This window comes from Littorina saxatilis, linkage group LG10, assembly GCF_037325665.1.
Source record: "Littorina saxatilis isolate snail1 linkage group LG10, US_GU_Lsax_2.0, whole genome shotgun sequence".
Taxonomy (NCBI): Eukaryota; Metazoa; Mollusca; class Gastropoda; order Littorinimorpha; family Littorinidae; genus Littorina; species Littorina saxatilis.
Window position 1 is genome coordinate 9,251,030 of NC_090254.1, and position 21,373 is coordinate 9,272,402.

General features: G+C 42.0%; 1 protein-coding gene and 1 long non-coding RNA gene across 3 annotated transcripts in view; one reads left to right on the plus strand and one right to left on the minus strand.

The window, feature by feature from the left end:
- Positions 1-21,373, plus strand: part of LOC138978123 (uncharacterized) — a 255,844-nt gene that overhangs the window by 141,672 nt on the left and 92,799 nt on the right. The window lies entirely within an intron of this gene.
- On the minus strand, positions 170-19,969 carry LOC138978113 (heparanase-like). Of its 2 annotated transcripts, none has more exons than XM_070350751.1 (12): positions 19,814-19,969; positions 18,099-18,222; positions 17,079-17,203; positions 15,585-15,761; positions 12,571-12,745; positions 11,891-11,941; positions 10,788-11,000; positions 9,906-10,014; positions 9,015-9,124; positions 2,487-2,624; positions 1,642-1,804; positions 170-395 (listed from the first exon to the last, which is right to left on the minus strand). In XM_070350751.1, exons 1-11 carry the CDS (start codon positions 19,896-19,898, stop codon positions 1,645-1,647), a joined length of 1,467 nt encoding a protein of 488 aa, XP_070206852.1. In that variant the 5' UTR covers positions 19,899-19,969; the 3' UTR covers positions 170-395; positions 1,642-1,644. The 2 variants fall into 2 exon arrangements, with proteins under 2 accessions (XP_070206852.1, XP_070206851.1); XM_070350750.1 differs by having other exon boundaries at positions 1,607-1,804.

A 21,373-nucleotide genomic window follows, 5' to 3' on the forward strand; every position in this document is an offset into this window, starting at 1 on the left:
ACAGCAGACACAGTAACGTTTCCTTCTTCTTCTCTTCTTCTCTCGTTCAGCCATTTTGGACGTAAACAAAACAACCGGAACTACCCGCCGACAGCGCCGCGGGCAATGGCAGGGACGGACAACTCTTACCACTTTCGTTTTGAGACAATGCTATACTACGACAAATGTACAGTTTTTTTTAGTTTTTTTATTTCTTATTCGATGAGAACAAATACATAGATCAACGGGTTGATTGATTTCTACTTCTGTACAAAATTTAAAAAAGTTTGAAAATGGGTTATACGCGTACGAAACAATGTCTCGGCATTCACGACAACCGAACCTCTACATGGTTGATAGGTCCCCAATGCAGCACGTCTCCAGAAATCCTCATAATCCAAGTCACAGTCATATATCTGAATTAGATGAAAACAACAAAATTATTTTCAGATGTATTCCTTAATAATGGCATCATCACCTAATTCATAGCTAATCCTTCTCTGTTGTTATTAACAACACCCCGACTATGTTCTGTACAGAATAGGAAGGATTCTATATATATATATATTTTTTTTTTGGTGGTGGGTCGAATTCATTTTGTAGATTGAAATCTGTGTCAGTTGAAACATTAATACAGCGCGCACACACACACACACACACACACACACACACACACACACACACACACACACACACACACACACACACACACACACACACAACATTAATACAGCGCACACACACACACACACACAAACAAACACACACACACGTGCGTGCACACACACACACACACACACACACCCACACACACACACACACACATACACACACACGCACACACACACACACACACACACACACACACACACACTGCACCGTGGGGGGAAAAGCAAAAGGCTGTTCTTGGTGTGTTTTTTATATGAATAACAGCCTTTTTTGTTGGGTTTGCTTAGCTGGGGTGAATGGAGTGAAAGCCGCAGTTGTCAACATTAATTCCCAAACTTGGGCAATTCTTCTTCTTCTTCTTCTTCTTCTTCTTCTTCTTCTTTTCTTCTTCTTCTTCTTCTTCTTTTCTTCTTCTTCTTCTTCTTCTTCTTCTTCTTCTTCTTCTTCTTCTTCTTCTTCTTCTTCTTCTTCTTCTTCTTCTTCTTCTTCTTCTTCTTCTTCTTCTTCAGCGTTCCAGAATTGTCTGGTTACGTGTGAGCTCGTTTGCCCATTTGGGTTCCCCACACTATTCTCTGAGAGCATAGTCAGTTTCACTCCGCTTTCGTTGAGTAGGCATGCTGGGTATTTTCGTGTTTCCATAACCCACCGAACTCTGACATGGATTACAGGATCTTTTCCGTGCGCACTTGGCCTTGTGCTTGCGTGTACACACGAAGGGGGTTAAGTCACTAGCAGGTCTGCACATAAGTTGACATGGGAGATCGGAAAAATCTTCAGTCTAAACCCACCAGGCGGCAGCGACCGGGATTCGAACTCACGACCTCCCGATTAGGAGGACGACGTTTTACCACCACGCCACTGCGCCCGTCTGGGCAATTCAATATTCTGTATTCTGCAAGTACGGAGATACTGATCGCATTTAAAGCCAAAGGAAGATACAGGATTGTGAGGAACTTACACACACACATCCAGAAGGTAAAGCAGCGGACGCACCAACTAGTGTTTGCAGACGTCCACATTGGCGTCGGGGAGGACGACAAAGCCATACGATCTGCCCCTCAGTGTGACGGTGTTAGCTCCGTGTACAACCTTTGGGTTCATGGCAGGTAGCTGGTTCCCGTTCATCTCGAGTTTCTGATCGTTGAGAGCGATATACCTGTTTACAGACACAAAATGGTATATGCATATTTTTTCATATTGGTATTTTCAACAGTTCAATAATTGAATGATTTTTCCCCCATGAACTTGGGAATGTACCAGAATAAGTTATATTTGTTTCGTTTGGCTCTACTACTTTCTTGTCTTTACTTCATCCCTGCCCCCCCCCCCCCCCCCCCCCCCTCGTTCATCGATGTTGTTTCCCTCTGATATTTTCCTATCTCACACTGGTCAGAATCATCATTATCATCGTAATCGTCATCGTTGTAATCGTCATCATCATCGTCGTCGTCGATATCATCATCATCATCATCATCATCATCATCGTCGTCATCGTCATCATCGTCAGCGTCATCATCAGCGTCATCGTGTCGTTGTCTTCATCGTCATCATCATCATTCCTCGTCATAATCATCGTTGGCTTTGTTATCATCATATTTCTGTCTCACACTGGTCATCATCATCATCATCATCATCATCATCATCATCATCATCATCATCATCATCATCATCACCAACGTAATCATCATCATCCTCACCACCATTCTCCTCCACCTCCTCCTCCTCCCCATCATCATCATCATCATCATCATCATCATCGTCATCGTCATCATCATCTTCACATTCATCTTCATCATCATCATCTTCATCTTCATCTTCATCATCATCATCATGATTACTTTGATGTGAGGCCGTCTTGGTCGCCTGGAGTGAGCAAATAGAGGTGGAACTGCTGTCCATGGAACTGACTGAAGCTCAAGGTGGCATCGGCGCTCTCAATGTTGATGGCGTACACGACTATCGCCCCCTTCTGGTAACTGTCGTAATAGAAGTACATTTTATGGTGGGTTTCTTCTCCAGAGCTGTGTACCATTTTGTGACATGCATTTTTAGTCCTTTAAATGATTATAACGTATATCAAAGGGCAATTAGAATGTATTCTCCTTACTTTTTCAGTAATGCTCCAATTAGATAATGATACAGACATCAACAAAACCGCTGGTATACCCCTCTGGGGAATAACCCAGTGGCATATTATTATTTTAACGTCGCGCTCTTAATGTTAAAGACAAAGACAACCATCTCATCTCCTTAGGGTTCTCTTGTTGTATTTCAGGCGCTACAAACACAATTTAGACAACTCAGAGTGGCAGCATTTTTTTCTGAACAGTCTTTTCGGGCATCAAAAAACAAGAAATGTTAGGTTATGGAACCTTTTTTTGTTTTTTTGTTGGTCTTTTTGCACTCACTGCTCCAACCACCTCTGAATTTCGTTCCGCTGCCAGACTTGTCGATTTTACAGACGCTCCAGGGGGGAATGTCGGGTCGCTGCGGTAGGCTACCCTGGGAAGATGACACTGCACTTCTGCTGAGTCATTTCGACGGTGTTCAGTAGTGGGCCTTTCCCGAGCTAACGGACGCAGCCCACTACCTACTATGCCCCCTACAAACGACATTGACTTTAAGTCGCGGAGCCAGACTGAGTGAGCGTCCCCTCCAGAGAGCAGACCGCCACCACGTCCCTCCGTCGACCCCCCAGAACGTCACACGTTGAAGACTGACAGCAGAACTACTATTCAGGGAAGGATCGAACAGGAACACTGAGACCAAGGTCACCATGAGAGCTCCGGGCATGAAGGGCCACGAGAGCAAAGACAATTTATATTTTGGATGATTAATGAGATGAGGATGATTATAATGATGATGCTTTGGATTTCCAATTTGGTTTGAGACTACGTGACAGGGCAGCACTCTACGCTTACTGTCATAATATATCCTGGCGTCAACCAGGCCCGAGAACTGTCGCACCTGCGGTGTTGGTCAGGTATACAGAACCTGAGCACCCTCAAAGTCGCATTCGTTAAGTGAATGACACTCGGCTGTGTGATCCCAGCCTTCCCATAGGAACCATAGCACTTCCACTCTGGGTAGGAGCCGACAGTAGCCCGAAAAACCCACATGACCCTGATGGGATTCGAACCCACGATCTCCCGGCCCGCAGCCCGATGCGCTAACCACTGCGCTACGGGGGCCGGTACAGGTTATGGAACCTTGAATCATCGACAAAACGAAACATTCTCTGTTCGCCTTTTTTGCTTTTTCTTTGTAGAAATGTGCCATTGAATGTAACAAGAGTTAAACGTTACTCGTTTTGGGTCCATGTGGTAGCTAGGTTCACAAAAGGAAGATAATACCGTAAAATCCCTAGCAAACGCCCACCCCCCTCTGCACAGATTTCGGGTAAAAGTAGGGGGTGGGCGTTTGCTAGGTATACACCCCTTTGCACCCCATCACATTTTCACAAGTAAAAAAAAGTGATACAACCATGTTAGAGAAATACAGTGGAACAAGAAACACACACAGACACACACACACACAAACACACACACACACACACACACACACACATACACACACACACACACACACACAGACACACACACACACACACACACACAAACACACACACACACACAAACACACACACACACACACACACACACACACACACACACACACACACACACACACACACATACACACACACACACAAACAAACACACACACACACACACACACACACACGCGCGCGCGCGCACACACACACACACACACACACACACACACACACACACACACACACACTTTGACAGATGTTGAGGCTGGCTCACATTTCAAATCACTGTTGGTTTCTTTTGTGACTGTATACATTTTGTAAATAAAAAAAATAAAACACTATTACAATAGAATCAGGTACCTTTTTCTATAAAAAAATAAATAAATAAATAAAAACCCGGTAGTGACCCCTCTGCACAACTTTTGGCCAAAAGTGGGGGGTGGGCGTTTGCAAGATTCTGGGCGTTTGCTAGGGATTTTATGGTATTGATAAATCAAGTTACCTAGCTAGCACGACAAACAGAAGACAAGTCGCGTAAGGCGAAAATACAATATTTAGTCAAGTAGCTGTCGAACTCACAGAATGAAACTGAACGCAATGCAACGCAGCAAGACCGTATACTCGTGGTCCACCGCTCACGGCATAGGCAGTGAAATTGACAAGAAGAGCGGGGTAGTGGTTACGCTATGCTGCATAGCACGCTTTTCTGTACCAAGTTCAAGTTCAAGTTCAAGTTTTATTTATTCCAATAAAACCCCGTGAGGGTACATGGAAAATTAAAAAACACAATAAAAACACATTTCATTCAACACCAAATAAAAGGAACTAAAACAAAAAGAAATCAGACTATGTACAGAAAAGGGAGTTGAGGGGTGAGGGAGAGCAAAAACAATACAAGAAACAATTCAACAATAATAATAATAATAAATAATAATAATAATAATTGTCAGTAAGTACTGGTGTCACATGACTGATGTGAACCAGTTGATTGGCTAATGGCGATGCGCTAAAACTGTTAGCGCACTCTTGGAGTGCGCTAACTTTTCCACAGAGCGTATTCTTACGCCCTTTACCTAAGCAAGACTGTGCTCTCATCCTCAGAATTAATTACTGACATGTAGCTTATATTCTCCACAATACCAAATGACCATAAATTCCCTACTTCTCAATTAAAGCAGAAGTGGTTTTTTTTCTGACAGATTGCATGTGCCTGTGCCACAGTGCGGCTGCCACTGATCTAAAAATAGAAGCCGCTGGGTTTCATCTAATTCTCGCCGACTTGCATAGATTCTTCTCATCGTCTTAGTGGCATGTAGCTTATTATCCACATTACCAAATGATGAGTTAATATAAAATTCCCACCCGCTAGCAGAAAACACAAGTGTTATTCCGATAACGTACCAGCTAGACCAGTTTGGAAGACTGACTCGATCGACTCTGTCATACGTAGCCGCACTGACTACACTGAAATACGACTGCATCAGTTCAGTAAATGAATGGTTTCCGAATTATTATTTCAAGGCAAGAACAATCGTAATCGAAAACGTGTAGGGTTCAGAACGTTCTTACCATTATAAGACTTATTACCAGCGTGCCTCGTGCGTGCAGACTCAGTCAGTGCAGACTGCATGCAGTGGTTTGATTGCCCTAGCAGACGACATAAACCCCGCTCAGCAAATTAACATGTTGGGCAAATGTGAACGAAAAAACGATGGGGATATAATACGTGTAGGGTTCAGAGCATTCTTACCGTTCATATTTAGTATCAGACTCCCCGATGAATGAAGATACAACACGAAAATATGCCACATTTGTTTTGAAAATGTGCGAACCGTCGAGTCCCGCGGCTTCGAGTCAATTCAAGGGGAGTCACTCCGCACAGTCAATCCGTCGAAGCTCGACTGGAGGTTTCGAATCGCAAATAATGAAGAGCACAGCCCTTTCTCCGAGTTCAAATGAGGTCTCTCTGAAAGATCATCACTGTTCAGATTAACGCTACACTGGAATTTACCAACAGAAATTAAAATGCGTGTGACGAAAGCACGACACACTTGAGACACCCCACACAAAAGTAGATCTTTACTGTACACGACCTGACCACACAGTTATGCCTATTCAAATGCGCGTTGCAAAATGTGCGCTTGGAATCTTCTTTTTTCTATGGCGGTACTGACAATATCGTTATTGAAACAATCCCAGTGCACTAAGGGATTTATAGAGCAAATCTCGAAAATAATTATTGAACTCAGCGCTATGCGCTTCGTTCAATAATGAATTTTCTCGATTTGCTCTATAAATCCCTTAGTGCACTGGGATGTCTCAATAACTTAAATAATAATAATAATAATAATAATAATAATAATAATAATAATAATAATAATAATGATAATAATAATACAAAAAATAATAAAACATTACAAGTGCAAAGTGATTACATACATTTCTTTGCTATGGGAAATGGGGGGAAGGGAGAGGGGGGGGGGGGGGTGATGGGTGGGTTAACATAAGGACAAAAATACTATTACAAACAACACAAAACAGATAACGGAATATAAAGCTAAAAGAGAATTAAATTTTACTCGCTTCTCAAACAGTCCATGACAAGTGTCATGAACTTTGCGAGTTTTAGCAATAAACTCTTTTTTGTAGTGGAAAAAAGCTCTCTGAATTTAACTGAATTGGGGCGGGCATAATAATAGCACCGTAACAACTGTTTTCTATAATTGGTAAAGAAAGGACATACAAAAATATAATGGAACTCGTCCCCAAGGTCACCTGATGAACATTTGTGACAGATTCTGTCTTGTCTGGGAATACCAAGAGTCCTACCTTTTTGTATAGGCAATTTATGATTCAGTGTTCTAAATTTTAAAACAGCGTTTGCTAAATTAACCGGCAGGATGGACAAGTACTTTTCAAACTCAAAATTCTCTTTATACATTCTATAATTATAATAAAACTCATTGTTATTTATTTCTGAATGCCAGGTTTGGACAAATTGGTCTTGTAGCCTATTTTTCATCAGTGCTTTGAAAGTATTAAAATAACCACCATCCGTTTTATTATTGATAGTTTGATTGTGCCAAAAATCACTAAAGCCTAACTCATTTAGAACACCATGGACAGAAAGCAAAAATTTTGACTTGTATACACCAGATTCATACATTTTAAACAAAAAACGATATGTCACACAAGAAAGTTTGTCAGAACCATTAGAAAATGCAAGTTTGTACCAAAAATTCAACATACGACATTTCGCTTGAATACTTACAGGGAACTGACCTAATTCACCCAAAACCATGTTAATTGTTGGTGTTGATTTGCCAACTTTCAAAATCATCTTAAAAAATCGTATCTGTAATTTGTTAGCTAAATCAGACATGTAAGGGCACCTCTCTTCGTTTTAACTTTCTGAGCGTGTTTTTAATCTAAACATATCATATCTATATATTTTTGGAATCAGGAACCGACAAGGAATAAGATGAAAGTGTTTTTAAATTGATTTCGAAAAAAAAAATTTGATAATAATTTTTATATATTTAATTTTCAGAGCTTGTTTTTAATCCGAATATAACATATTTATATGTTTTTGGAATCAGCAAATGATGGAGAATAAGCTAAACGTAAATTTGGATCGTTTTATAACTTTTTATTTTTTTTTACAATTTTCAGATTTTTAATGACCAAAGTCATTAATTAATTTTTAAGCCACCAAGCTGAAATGCAATACCGAACCCCGGGCTTCGTCGAAGAGTACTTGACCAAAATTTCAACCAATTTGGTTGAAAAATGAGGGCGTGACAGTGCCGCCTCAACTTTCACGAAAAGCCGGATATGACGTCATCAAAGACATTTATCAAAAAAATGAAAAATAAGTTCGGGGATTTCATACCCAGGAACTCTCATGTCAAATTTCATAAAGATCGGTCCAGTAGTTTAGTCTGAATCGCTCTACACACACACACACACGCACACACGCACACACACACACACGCACATACACCACGACCCTCGTTTCGATTCCCCCTCGATGTTAAAATATTTAGTCAAAACTTGACTAAATATAAAAAAACAACAACAAAGGATTCAAACCAAAATGATGCATGCTTCGGATATATCACCATGGTTTACATAGCTGAACCCAAAGTTATATAATTATTTTCTTTCTGTTACTTTTCGATATGCTCTACTAAACAAAACAATTACAGACAATGCCTTCTCTCTCATTTTTTTTTATTTGTATTTTTTTTCTATTAGTTTATTGATAAAGTTTGTTGATTTAAAAATGTACAAATTTGATTGAGGAAAGAGTGTGACGGTCGCAGTGGCGAGGTGGGTTAAGAGTGGAGATTTTTCCGATCTCCCAGGTCAACTTATGTGCAGACCTGCTAGTGACTTAACCCCCTTCGTGTGTACACGCAAGCACAAGACCAAGTGCGCACGGAAAAGATCCTGTAATCCATGTCAGAGTTCGTTGGGTTATAGAAACACGAAAATACCCAGCATGCCTCCCCCGAAATCGGCGTATGCTGCCTGAGTGGCGGGGTAAATACGGTCATACACGTAAAAATCCACTCGTGCTAAAAACATGAGTGAACGTGGGAGTCTAAGCCCATGAACGAAGAAGAAGAAGAAGAAGAAGAAGAAGAAGAAGATTGAGGAAAGAAAAAGACCGATGGAGAAAGATTGCTCCAAGCCAAAAAAACAAAAGAACTAAAACAAAAAGAGAGAGAAGGCAAAAAACAACTGCAGTAGCAACCTGAATGCAACTGAGGTCGAAAAAACAAAAAAACAAAAACACTGAAAATACCTGTCAGGGTTGGCACAGTGGGCGTACATGCGGACTGTGGGTGTTGAGGTAAGCACCTTGAACACGGGGCCCTGCACCAGGCGTTTGTACAGCAGTGTCACAAAGTAATCCTGCAAGAAGAGAAACAATGCACTACGGAATCAGCAATTCAGAGAAGCGTCGGCTCGAAAACGCCGTACAGAAATGGCAACAAATTATATGTAAAAGAAAAACCCGAGAAAACCCCAACCTAAGAAAAAACAAGCAGAAAACAAATATCAATATACATGTGAAAAAAACAAAAAACAACCACAACATATAAACACTAACCAAACCATAAATGTCACGTGGTAGAAAGTGCTGCAACCACCACGTCCTCTAATAGGCCTGTCACATCTTGGTGAGCTGCGCTTCCTTCATTTGGTTGCCTTGTTGGTTGCTTGATTGGTTGTTGTATTTTCTTCCTAAGTTTTTTTGTTTATCTACTATTGTGTAATACTTGTTGCTCTGCTTACGTTTACTTCCTTGAGCTTATAGTGCTTTTAGTTATGCGCTATAGAAATCTCCTTAATAAATAAGATAAATACTTCTTTATTTCAACAACAAAATGACTGTGAGTGAGATGAACAAAGTTGAAAAACAACATAAATCTGTACTCGCCAATCCCGAAGTAGCCTCCATAGGTGAAAGTGTGTGTGTGTGTGTGTGTGTGTGTGTGTGTGTGTGTGTGTGTGTGTGTGTGTGTGTGTGTGCGCGTGTGTGTGTGTGTGTGTGTGTGTGTGAGTGCGTGCGTGCGTGCTGGTCCTCGTATTGGTGAGTACAGATTTCTTTCGTTTTTCAACTTTACTTCTTTATTGATTTATTGCTCTATCGATCTTCAAGTGTGTGGTTGTCGTTTGATTTTTAACTTACGGTGAAGGGGGTGAAGTCATATGTGCTGTTGACAAGCTGAGAGAAGAACTGGTGTCTGATGACGTGCTTCAGTCCATACCTAGCACTCATCCCCAGCTTATCCAGATACCTGCGAGGCAAAATCAATGCCTGGACATTGGGCAATGATCTCAGGGACGTTATATAAGACATTCATGAACTGATTCTGGTACATTCAAGGGTCGTGGAATTTATCCTACTTCGTAGATTGTGTTTAATGGTCTAATCTATCTGTTTTAGGAGTATACAAACCGATCCGTTAAATGAACAATTCAGTGTTTCTCACAAAATCACAGGATCAAGTGTTTGGCAGTGCACTCAGCGATCTGTATGCTGTTTTCACCAATTCATCTTCGTATGGGAAGCGCTGAAATTTTAACCAAGTAAGGGTCATGGGTGACCCCCGCTTCCCCGCCTGCATCTATGCCTTTGTGATTCAACATTACTCTGGTTTCAACACATTAGTCTGACGGTATTTTTAGTTGTTGCTTTTTTTTTTTAACCACTTGCAGTCTGTGAACACACACACACATACACACACACACGCACACCCTCTACTCACACACATACACACGCACGCACACGCTGTCTCTCTATCGCTCTCATTCCCTCTCTTACCCCCCTCCAGCTCCATCCGCCCCCCTCTCTCCCTCTTTGATGCTAGACACAAGAACCCATAGGTATAGATGTTTCACAGATCTCTCTCTCTCTCTCTCTCTCTCTCTCTCTCTCTCTCTCCCCCCTCTCTCTCTCTCTCTCTCTCTCTATCTCTATCTCTCTCTCTCCCCCCCTCTCTCTCTCTCTCTCTCTCTCTCTCTTTCTTTCTTTCTCTCTCTCTCTCTCTAAGTTAACCAAATCACTTACAAAAATCCATTGGCATAGGTGGTTCTTAGATTTGGCTCCCCAGGGCAAGTGATGATGACTGTAGAAGTCTCGGACAGCCACAATGGAAGCCCAGGGGCGTATTGTTTGACCACTTGGGTCGCTATATTCAGCTGGTTTTCAAAGGCTTCAAAGTTTCTCAGGTCCATGAACCAGCCGAGACTGATCGGAAACGTGTTGGAACACTCGTAATAGCTGTGAGAGAAAGACAAAACAAACAACGGATTATGGTCATGCATTTAGTAGACACCGTTGAAACTGTCTATATATAATGACTATCCGAGAGACCGACCGAAAATAGGTGATATAGACAGGTGGTCGTCATATACAGGGCTACATACTGGGCTATATATACAGGGTCCGGTGTTAGGGCGAACCTCACTGCTTTGGCGAACCTCCATGTGTCAATAAAATATATGTATCTTCGTCTTTCTTATCACAGCCCTTTCTTACTCCCCCATCCCCTCCTTCCTCCCCTCCTTCACCATCATGCACAACTCTATTGTCGAATTGGGCTTGCAGGGCTCATTTGGTGATTGTTCACCAGGGCCGGACCCAGGGGGGGGTTCCAGGGGTTCCGGAACCCCACCCCTGGAAAAAGCATGTACCTTGCTTTGAGTGGGTTTTTTTATTTTTATTTTTTTAATAACTTTTGTGTGTGTCTCTAACAAATTTTATTCAATGTGAAATCCGATGAGAAAAAGGTACCACCCCCCCCCCCCCCACCAACTCACACTGACAGGCCTTAACCCTCAAAACAAGGCCCAGAATGCACCAGATTGCACAGATTTTAACCGTTTTTCAAAAAATTTCTGGGGGAGCATACCCCCGGACCCCCCTAGTTCGCGCGCCTGCAAAGCAGGCGCACGCTTGTGGCTTCGCCACTTCGTCTTCGCTGATTTGCCCCCCCCCCCCAAAAAAAAGGAGGAACCCCCCCCCTTACAACTCATTTGGTCCGGCCCTGTTCACACATATACCTCAGATTTATTTCCTGTTGTAAATTTTCTGGGCCTGATCCTAATTGCGGGTCTAGATCATGGCATTTTGTACGCAAAACTATGTGCTACACACATTATAAATCTTACTGGTGAATGGTTAAACCGTCGAGAGCCTTTCCTCCTCCAGCCTGAAGAAACCTGAAGCAAGAACAACCAGAAAGTTATCATTTTTGTTGAAAAGGCAACATGCCTTGAATAGAAATATACTAAGCTATACATCATCCCGAACACAACGAAGACTACTCAACTCAACCCCAATGAGACAATGATGATGAAACACAGTGTAATGCATGTACAAGCAATATATGTATAGTTTGGAAATACCATCTTGAGGCTGATAATAACAGATGGACAGGCTGACAGCCAGCCAGCCAGCCAGCCAGCCAGCCAGCCTGTGGTAAGCTAGCAGCAACAGAGCTGCGCTACCCAAGTGTGTGCGTGTTTGGGTGTAAGCCGCCACCTGCACATCTGGCAACAACAACAACAACAACAACAACAACAACAACAACAACAACAACAGCCAGCCAGACAAACAGACAGACAGGCAGGCAGGCAGACAGACAGACAGACAGACAGACAGACAGACAGACAGACAGACAGACAGACAGACAGACAGACAGACAGACAGACAGACATACAGACAGACATACAGACACACACAAACACAAACACAAACACAAACATATACATAAACTTGTAATTTCGAACATCAATGTCTTTTTGATACTAAAGCGACAATGTGAAGTAAATGAAAAGTGTCTTCTTACTCAGTAATGTACTTCTTGTGGTTCGGATCCGAAATGTCAGTGAGCTCAGGTCCCAGGATGCACGCATCACGGTATTGGGGAAAACTGTGAACGTCAGTCTTGAAGTTCTGGTAATCCCGTGCCAGAGTTTGAGGAGTTACCCAAACGTGGTAAAAGTAGTAAAACAAGTTGGGTTCTGAAAAACAGAGAAGCATACCGTGCTCTATCAGAGTTTGTGGAGTTAAGTTGACATGGGAAAGAAATTTGAAAAACAAAAGAAATCAGTACTCACCAACACAAAGACAGCACAAAGACAGCACAAAGACAACACAAAGACAGCACAAAGACAACACAAAGACAACACAAAGACAGCACAAAGACAACACAAAGACAGCACAAAGACAACACAAAGACAACACAAAGACAGCACAAAGACAACACAAAGACAGCACAAAGACAGCACAAAGACAGCACAAAGACAGCCCAAAGACAACACAAAGACAGCACAAAGACAGCACAAAGACAACACAAAGACAGCACAAAGACAGCACAAAGACAGCACAAAGACAGCACAAAGACAACACAAAGACAGCACAAAGACAACACAAAGACAACACAAAGACAGCACAAAGACAACACAAAGACAGCACAAAGACAGCACAAAGACAGCACAAAGACAGCCCAAAGACAACACAAAGACAGCACAAAGACAGCACAAAGACAACACAAAGACAGCACAAAGACAGCACAAAGACAGCACAAAGACAGCACAAAGACAACACAAAGACAGCACACAGACAGCACAAAGACAGCACAAAGCCAACACAAAGACAGCACAAAGACAGCACAAAGACAGCACAAAGCCAACACAAAGACAGCACAAAGACAGCACAAAGACAGCACAAAGACAGCACAAAGACAGCACAAAGACAACACAAAGACAGCACAAAGCCAACACAAAGACAGCACAAAGACAGCACAAAGACAGCACAAAGACAACACAAAGACAGCACACAGACAGCACAAAGACAGCACAAAGACAACACAAAGACCACACAAAGACAGCACAAAGACAACACAAAGACCACACAAAGACAGCACACAGACAGCACAAAGACAGCACAAAGACAACACAAAGACAACACAAAGACAGCACAAAGACAGCACAAAGACAGCACAAAGACAACACAAAGACAGCACACAGACAGCACAAAGACAGCCCAAAGACAACACAAAGACAGCACAAAGACAGCACAAAGACAGCACGAAGACAGCACAAAGACAGCACAAAGACAGCACAAAGACAGCACAAAGACAGCACAAAGACAGCACAAAGACAGCACAAAGACAGCACAAAGACAGCACAAAGACAGGACAAAGACAGCACAAAGACAACACAAAGACAGGACAAAGACAGCACAAAGACAGCACAAAGACAGCACAAAGACAGGACAAAGACAGCACAAAGACAACACAAAGACAGCACAAAGACAGGACAAAGACAGCACAAAGACAACGCAAAGACAGCACAAAGACAGGACAAAGACAGGACAAAGACAGCACAAAGACAGCACAAAGACAGGACAAAGACAGCACAAAGACAACACAAAGACAGCACAAAGACAGCACAAAGACAGCACAAAGACAGCACAAAGACAGCACAAAGACAACACAAAGACAGCACAAAGACAGCACAAAGACAGCACAAAGACAAGGTCGAATGTTCGTCTGTGTGCTGTCTGTGTGCTGTCTGTGTGCTGTCTTTGTGCTGTCTTTGTGCTGTCTTTGTGCTGTCTTTGTGCTGTCTTTGTGTTGTCTTTGTGCTGTCTTTGTGTTGTCTTTGTGCTGTCTTTGTGCTGTCTTTGTGCTGTCTTTGTGCTGTCTTTGTGTTGTCTTTGTGCTGTCTTTGTGTGGTCTTTGTGTTGTCTGTGTGCTGTCTTTGTGTTGTCTTTGTGTTGTCTTTGTGCTGTCTTCGTGCTGTCTTTGTGCTGTCTTTGTGTTGTCTTTGTGCTGTCTTTGTGCTGTCTTTGTGCTGTCTTTGTGTTGTCTTTGTGCTGTCTGTGTGCTGTCTTTGTGCTGTCTTTGTGCTGTCTTTGTGTTGTCTTTGTGCTGTCTTTGTGCTGTCTTTGTGTTGTCTTTGTGCTGTCTTTGTGCTGTCTTTGTGTTGGTGAGTACTGATTTATTTTGTTTTTCAACTGTGTTTGCACTCACAGTCATCTTGTTGTTTAGATTATGGGAATGAAAGGAAAGAAACATATTGGATTCATTTTTTTATGACTCCTTGTTTTTCCATTGCGGGGAAGGCCAGGCAGCTTCTTCCCTGTGGTAAGCTAGCAGCAACAGAGCTGCGCTACCCAAGTGTGTGCGTGTTTGGGTGTAAGCCGCCACCTGCACATCTGGCAACAACAACAACAACAACAAAAACAACAACAACAACAACAACAACAACAACAACAACAACAACAACAGATACTACTGCTACTACTATTACAGTATCGATATGATATTCATAGGCCAGAATTTGTGCAGTTGTGTAAAAACGGAGAAAAAAAAGTAGTTCAAAATAAGATAAAAAGAGGACCCAACAGTCTTATTTTGAAATAGTCGTAGTCATAGAATTGAATGTCTAAAAGTCTTCTGTCAAAATACGATGAAATACACAAACACGTACGGGAAAAAAGAAAAAAAAGGGTTCTGAACAAAAAAAAGTTTTGTTCGTAAAGCAGTGGTGCTGTTGTGCTTTGCTGGTTGTATTTTTCAATAACCAGTAACTGACTTAACTGTCTTTCACGTAGATAAAAGGTACAAAACATGTGTCACCACACATGTTTTTTCTCTAACTGCTACTACATACAACACAAATAACTGCGGTGGCTGCTGTAGCAATGGCGAACATTTCTAGCACAACCAATAAAGATGCTGCAGATGCTAACAAACGCTTCTGTTAAACATGTATTAAATCATTTGAACAATGTACTCATATCTCTCCATGTCTGCTCGACTATTAACCAAATAGTTGCGGAGTATAAACTTACCATTTCCTAGCTGGAAACAGGGCAGTTTGTAGCCATGGTCCTGGGAATATTGAAGCATTGTTTTGGCGTTGCTAGGATCCCAGTGGTAGTTTTTGTACAGTGAGGCGTAATCGAAGTCCCAGATCATGTCCCATTTCGCCAGGTGAGCAAAGTTGTTGAGTTTGTCCCAAATGTCCGCTGAGAGAATTAAACAAATAAATGTGTTCATATAGGTGGATTATGAAATGCATAATAGTATTATGAATAGATGCATAAATTGCACTAACATAGCACTAGCTGACTAGTCTTACAATCGAATCAACATTATCCCAAGGCAATCGTTTTCCATTCGATTGATGCTTTCAGCAACTACATGATTACGTCATACAGATTCCTAATTACACTCGGTATGTTGGGTAAGACTGCGCAACTCTGCCTAAAAGCTGGTGCCTATTCTGTTCCTATCACACACCTAGTTTGCTAGCCCACCTGCAAACAACATTTACAGGATTGTTCTTTCCAGCCGCCTCGAGGGAACTGATGAAAACTAAGTCATGCGCGTGACACCTCGCACAATTATGCTGCTAGAAAGATTGACATACAACATAAAGACAAGTGCGGCGTTGGTTCGAACCCGGTGTAGGATCCGGTCCGGTCCCCCCTCTGAAGTAGTCCCCCGGGGGACCAATTCGTGGCAAAAACTGCTCTATAATGGTCCCCCCTTAGACATCCAGCCTCGTTTTTCTTGTTACAATGTTAGTAATGTTACCAGCAATTTCAGAGAAAAGAAAGGAAAGAATCAGAGACTGCTTTCATTTCTTCTTATCAGTATTTATTTATTATTCATTTTATTTCATGTGATTTTTCTTTTGAACGGCATTATAAATCAGATCTATTTTATTTTCTGCAAAATATAGTCAAACAAAGAGATTGCTGTCTGTGCACTACATAATACCGGACGAAGATATAGATTGAAAATGGCTTGAATGCCTAAGAAAAACGAGGCTGGATGTCTAAGGGGGGACCATTATAGAGCAGTTTTTGCTACGAATTGGTCCCCCGGGGGACTACTTCAGAGGGGGGACCGGACCGGATCCTACACCGGGTCCCAGCGAGGAATCTATTTCAAAGAGGAACTAGGTATGTGCACATGTTTCCAGGTGCTATACTAAACGCTTGTGCACGCATGTGAACATTGGAGATCCAAAGCTCACAGCAAAAGTCTCAGGGCTTGCAAAACGGCAAAACGCGCGCACACACACACACACACACACCGTGCCACACACACACACACACACACACACACACATACACACACACACACACACACACACACACACACACTATCTCCCTCTCTCTTTCTCAGTCTCTATCTCTCACACACACACACACACACACACACACACACACACACACACACACACACTCTCTCTCTCTCACACATGAGCGCACACACACACACACACACACACACACACACACACACACACACAAGCGGCTTGTGTATAAACCTACCTCCAAATTCTGTGTTTCTGTTGCCAGTAATGGACGGGTTAAAGGTCAAGGCGTCCCCTTTAGTACCCCCCACCCGCAGGTAGGCAGGGGAGAGAGCTTGGGTCAGTGTTTTCAGCAGCGGTGAACTGTGCACACAGATTTGCATGGTATAACGCTGCTATTAGTATCTGTTGCTGCTTCAAAGATTTAGCTTGACTGAAATCTGGCTTGTGCTATCATTTATATCTTCTGACATGGGTTACAGGATCTTTTCCATGCGCACTTGGTCTTGTGCTTGCGTGTACACACAGAGGGGCAAAAGGCACTAGCAGGTCTGCACATAAGTTGACCTGGGAGATGGGAAAATTATATCAAACTGCAAGAAACAGTAGTTATCTCTCTCTGTCTTTCAGTGCCTCTGTCTGTCTGTTTGGCTGACTGGCTACCTGTTTCCCGCCTTCCCTCTCTGTCTCTCTTTTTCTCTTATTCAAATCTCTCTTGTTTATGGATTCCGTTACGTTTAAAATGGTGTAATATGAAAATAAAATATATTTTCCTAGACCGCATATAATCGTAGAAAAAAGGAGGGTATTTTATGAAACGATTGATTTGAGACAAATCGAAACATTGAGACGGGCGCAGTTCCGTGGTGGTAAGACGTCGGCCTCCTAATCTGGAGGTCGTGAGTTCGAATCCCGGTCGATGCCGCCTGGTGGGTTAAGAGTGGAGATTTTTCCGATCTCCCAGGTCAACTTATGTGCAGACCTGCCAGTGACTTAACCCCTTCGTGTGTACACGCAAGCACAAGACCAAGTACGCACGGAAAAGATCCTATAATCCATGTCAGAGTTCGGTGGGTTATAGAAACACGAAAATACCCAGCACGCCTCCCCCGAAATCGGCGTATGCTGCCTGAATGGCGGGGTAAAAATGATCATACACGTAAAAATCCTCTCGTGCTAAAACCATGAGTGAACGTGGGAGTCTAAGCCCATGAACGAAGAAGAAGAAGAAGAAGAAGATAAAAATGCCAGTAGTTACCTTATGTCCATTCGAGAAATATGCCCATAGAGAATCAAAGTTGAGTCGAGTGTGACACCAAGGAAACGGTCATCCGTGCTGGAGACTTGATGCGTTAAATCCAGTTTCACGTCCAGCGTTAATCCTGAGCACCGAAGATGATAATGTATTCGTGAGTTTCATGTCAATGACCAATGCACATCGTAGTTAATAATGCATTCATATTTTTGTGAATCCAGTTTCACATCGAGTTTTATGCCTGAACACCGAAGGTGATAATTTATTCGTGATTTTGCGAAGCAAGTTTCATATCAATGACCATAATTATAGTTACACCTGCACATCGAAGTTAATGATGCATTCATAATTTTGTGAATCATCTTTTACCTGCATAGTTACACCTTCATACCGAAGGTAATTTATTCGTGATTTTGCGAAGCAAGTTTCGTATCAATGACCATAGTTATAGTTACACCTGCACATCGAAGTTAATAATGCTTTCATAGTTTTGTGATTCCAGTTTCACATCCAGCTTTATGCCTGAACACCGAAGGTGATAATTTATTCGTGATTTTGCGAAGCAAGTTTCATATCAATGACCATAATTATAGTTACACCTGCACATCGAAGTTAATGATGCATTCATAATTTTGTGAATCATCTTTTACCTGCATAGTTACACCTTCATACCAAAGGTAAATTTATGATGTTTTCGTAGTTCACTTGCTGACGTCTTGGTAGTGCATGTTTGCTCGTGTAGTAGCTAATCGTTCTAACATAAACGACGACTTGTTTCTGTAACCTTACTAACAAAAACAAACCGCTTCCTGTTTCAACTGAGTCTATATGTAAACATTCCTGAACTGACATTCCTGTAATCAGACTTAGCGTGATGCACACACTTTGCATCTCACAATAAACATAGGTAGCTCAAACATTCGTTGACATCTAATTGATACTTGCTTCAAAAAGTGTTTCGTCGTGTGGTAAAAAGAAAAAAAGAAAAAAAGAAAAAGAAACCCATAGTAAAAGAACTGGAACAAACAAAAAAAGCCGTATAACAATTTTTCTTTTACTCTTACTAAGTTTATAAAAATAAATCTTCAGTACAAAAAGTGTCATTGTAGTCACATTAGACATCTTTTTTTTTTCTTCTCTTTTTGGCTCACGTAAGTGTAGCCTATGCGTTCATAACTTTGTCTGTCTGTGCGTTTGTGCGTGTGTGTGTGTGTGTGTGTGTTTGTGCGTGCGTGTGTGAGTATGTCTGTGGTAGAAACTCTAACATTTGAAGACGTCACATTACATTGACGTCACATTATGACGTAAGAGGGTTAGACGTCACGCGAAGGAAGTACTGAAAGTCTCGGTCATTATTATTTTGAGCGCGCCGAGACTAGTTGGCAGTCGTGTCCTGTAAGTAGGCTACATGCAGACAGACAGATCTAGATCTAGTGTCTCGCTTTCTTGCACAGTTTCACCTATGCTCTTTCTGTGTGTGTGTGTGTGTGTGTGTGTGTGTGTGTGTGTGTGTGTGTGTGTGTGTGTGTGTGTGTGTGTGTGTGTGTGTGTGTATGTGTGACGGAGTGATTGAGTTTGTGTTACTGTTTGTCGATTTCTTACGTGAGCCTTGATGGCTTCGCCTCTTGTTTTTTAATTTTTTTACCTCAGTTGCATGCAGGATGCACATTAGACATCTGCAATACATGTGTGTTTACCTGCAATACATGTGTGTTTACCTGCATCATGGACGAGAAAAGAAGAGACACAACCGACCAATAGGTTGATCAACAACGCCCTAAAAATAACACTAGAGCACATCATTGTCACGTTGTGATATGAAACGATGTTGAACGTGAACGAGCCTGGTGTGTCGTTTGATACGTGAAAAATGGTCCGGGTTCGGATTTATATAAGAAATGTCAAAGTCGTAGAAAATACAATCAGGTATTTTAAAAGGGTCACTCGGCCTTATACTTAAAGGACATGACCCATTTGGATATTTAAGAGGATACTGAACATGAAAAGTGCTTTGTGTTCAAAATATGCTTCTGGTTGTATTTTAGAAAGCATAGTTTATCACATATGTACTAACACGCACACCTAAAACACACAACAAAAGTGTGTGACTATTGTCGTTTGAATATATTGTGATTTGTGTGCAGCCTTGGGTGGTGGAATTATGAATATTAGAGAGAGAGAGAGAGAGAGAGAGAAAGAGAGAGAGAGAGAGAGAGAGAGAGAGAGAGAGAGAGAGTGAGAGACAGAGAGAGAGAGAGAAAGAGAGAGAGAGAGACAAGACAAGACAAGACAAGATAAGACAAGACAAAATCTGTATTATCGAGGGTAATAGATAAGCAAGAATATTGCTTTTTTACATCCAGCCCTCGCCCTAATATCTATCTATATATATATACGACTTGTGTCTGTGTGTCTGTGTGTCTGTGTGTCTGTCTGTCTGTGTGTCTGTCTGTCTGTCTGTGTATGTGTGTATTCGCCATGCACGGCCAAAGTTCTCGATGGATCTGCTTCAAATTTGGTGTCCATATTCAGATACACCCCGGACAAAATCTGGTCGATGAGATATTTCAATACGTGCTCTCAGCGCGTAGCGCTGAACCGATTTTGGTTCCACCTTAGCTACCCGGGCCCCCATACCGACACACCAAAGCCGCTAGACCACATCACAACGCCAAAGTTCTCGGTGGATCTTTTTCAAATTTGGACATCGTATTCAGATACACCCCGGACACAATATCATCGATGAGATATTTCAACACGTGCTCTCAGCGCGCAGCGCTGAACCGATTTTGATTTTTCTGTTCATTTCACCATTCCCAGTAACTCTTCCTTATCTTCTCCAGTGTTTTGCGTTTATCTCCCTTCCTTCGTGTGGCTTCAATCCATATTCCCGTTTCTACGTTACTATTTTTAGAATGTCACTGCGCTGTCCAGAACGCTTCCCTTGCACCCGTAAGTTGTTCTTACTGTCAAAGTGAAAAGGTCGAATCAATTTATAGCCACGCGAAAAATACACTGTCACCTATTTCTATATATTTATAGATATAGATATACATATATATATATACGGCTTCACTCTGTGTGTGTGTGTTTGTGTGTGTGTGTGGGCAACACCTGTGGATTTTAGAGTTCTGTTTGTGATGGGGTCTAGCGGCTTTTGTCTGTCTGTATGTTCTGACATTTGGGAAGCCACAACAGATAATATAGGGCTAAGAAATAAGCCCTAAAATTCTCAATCCCATTTGACAGGACTTCGCCTTCAAAGGTGAATGTGGTGA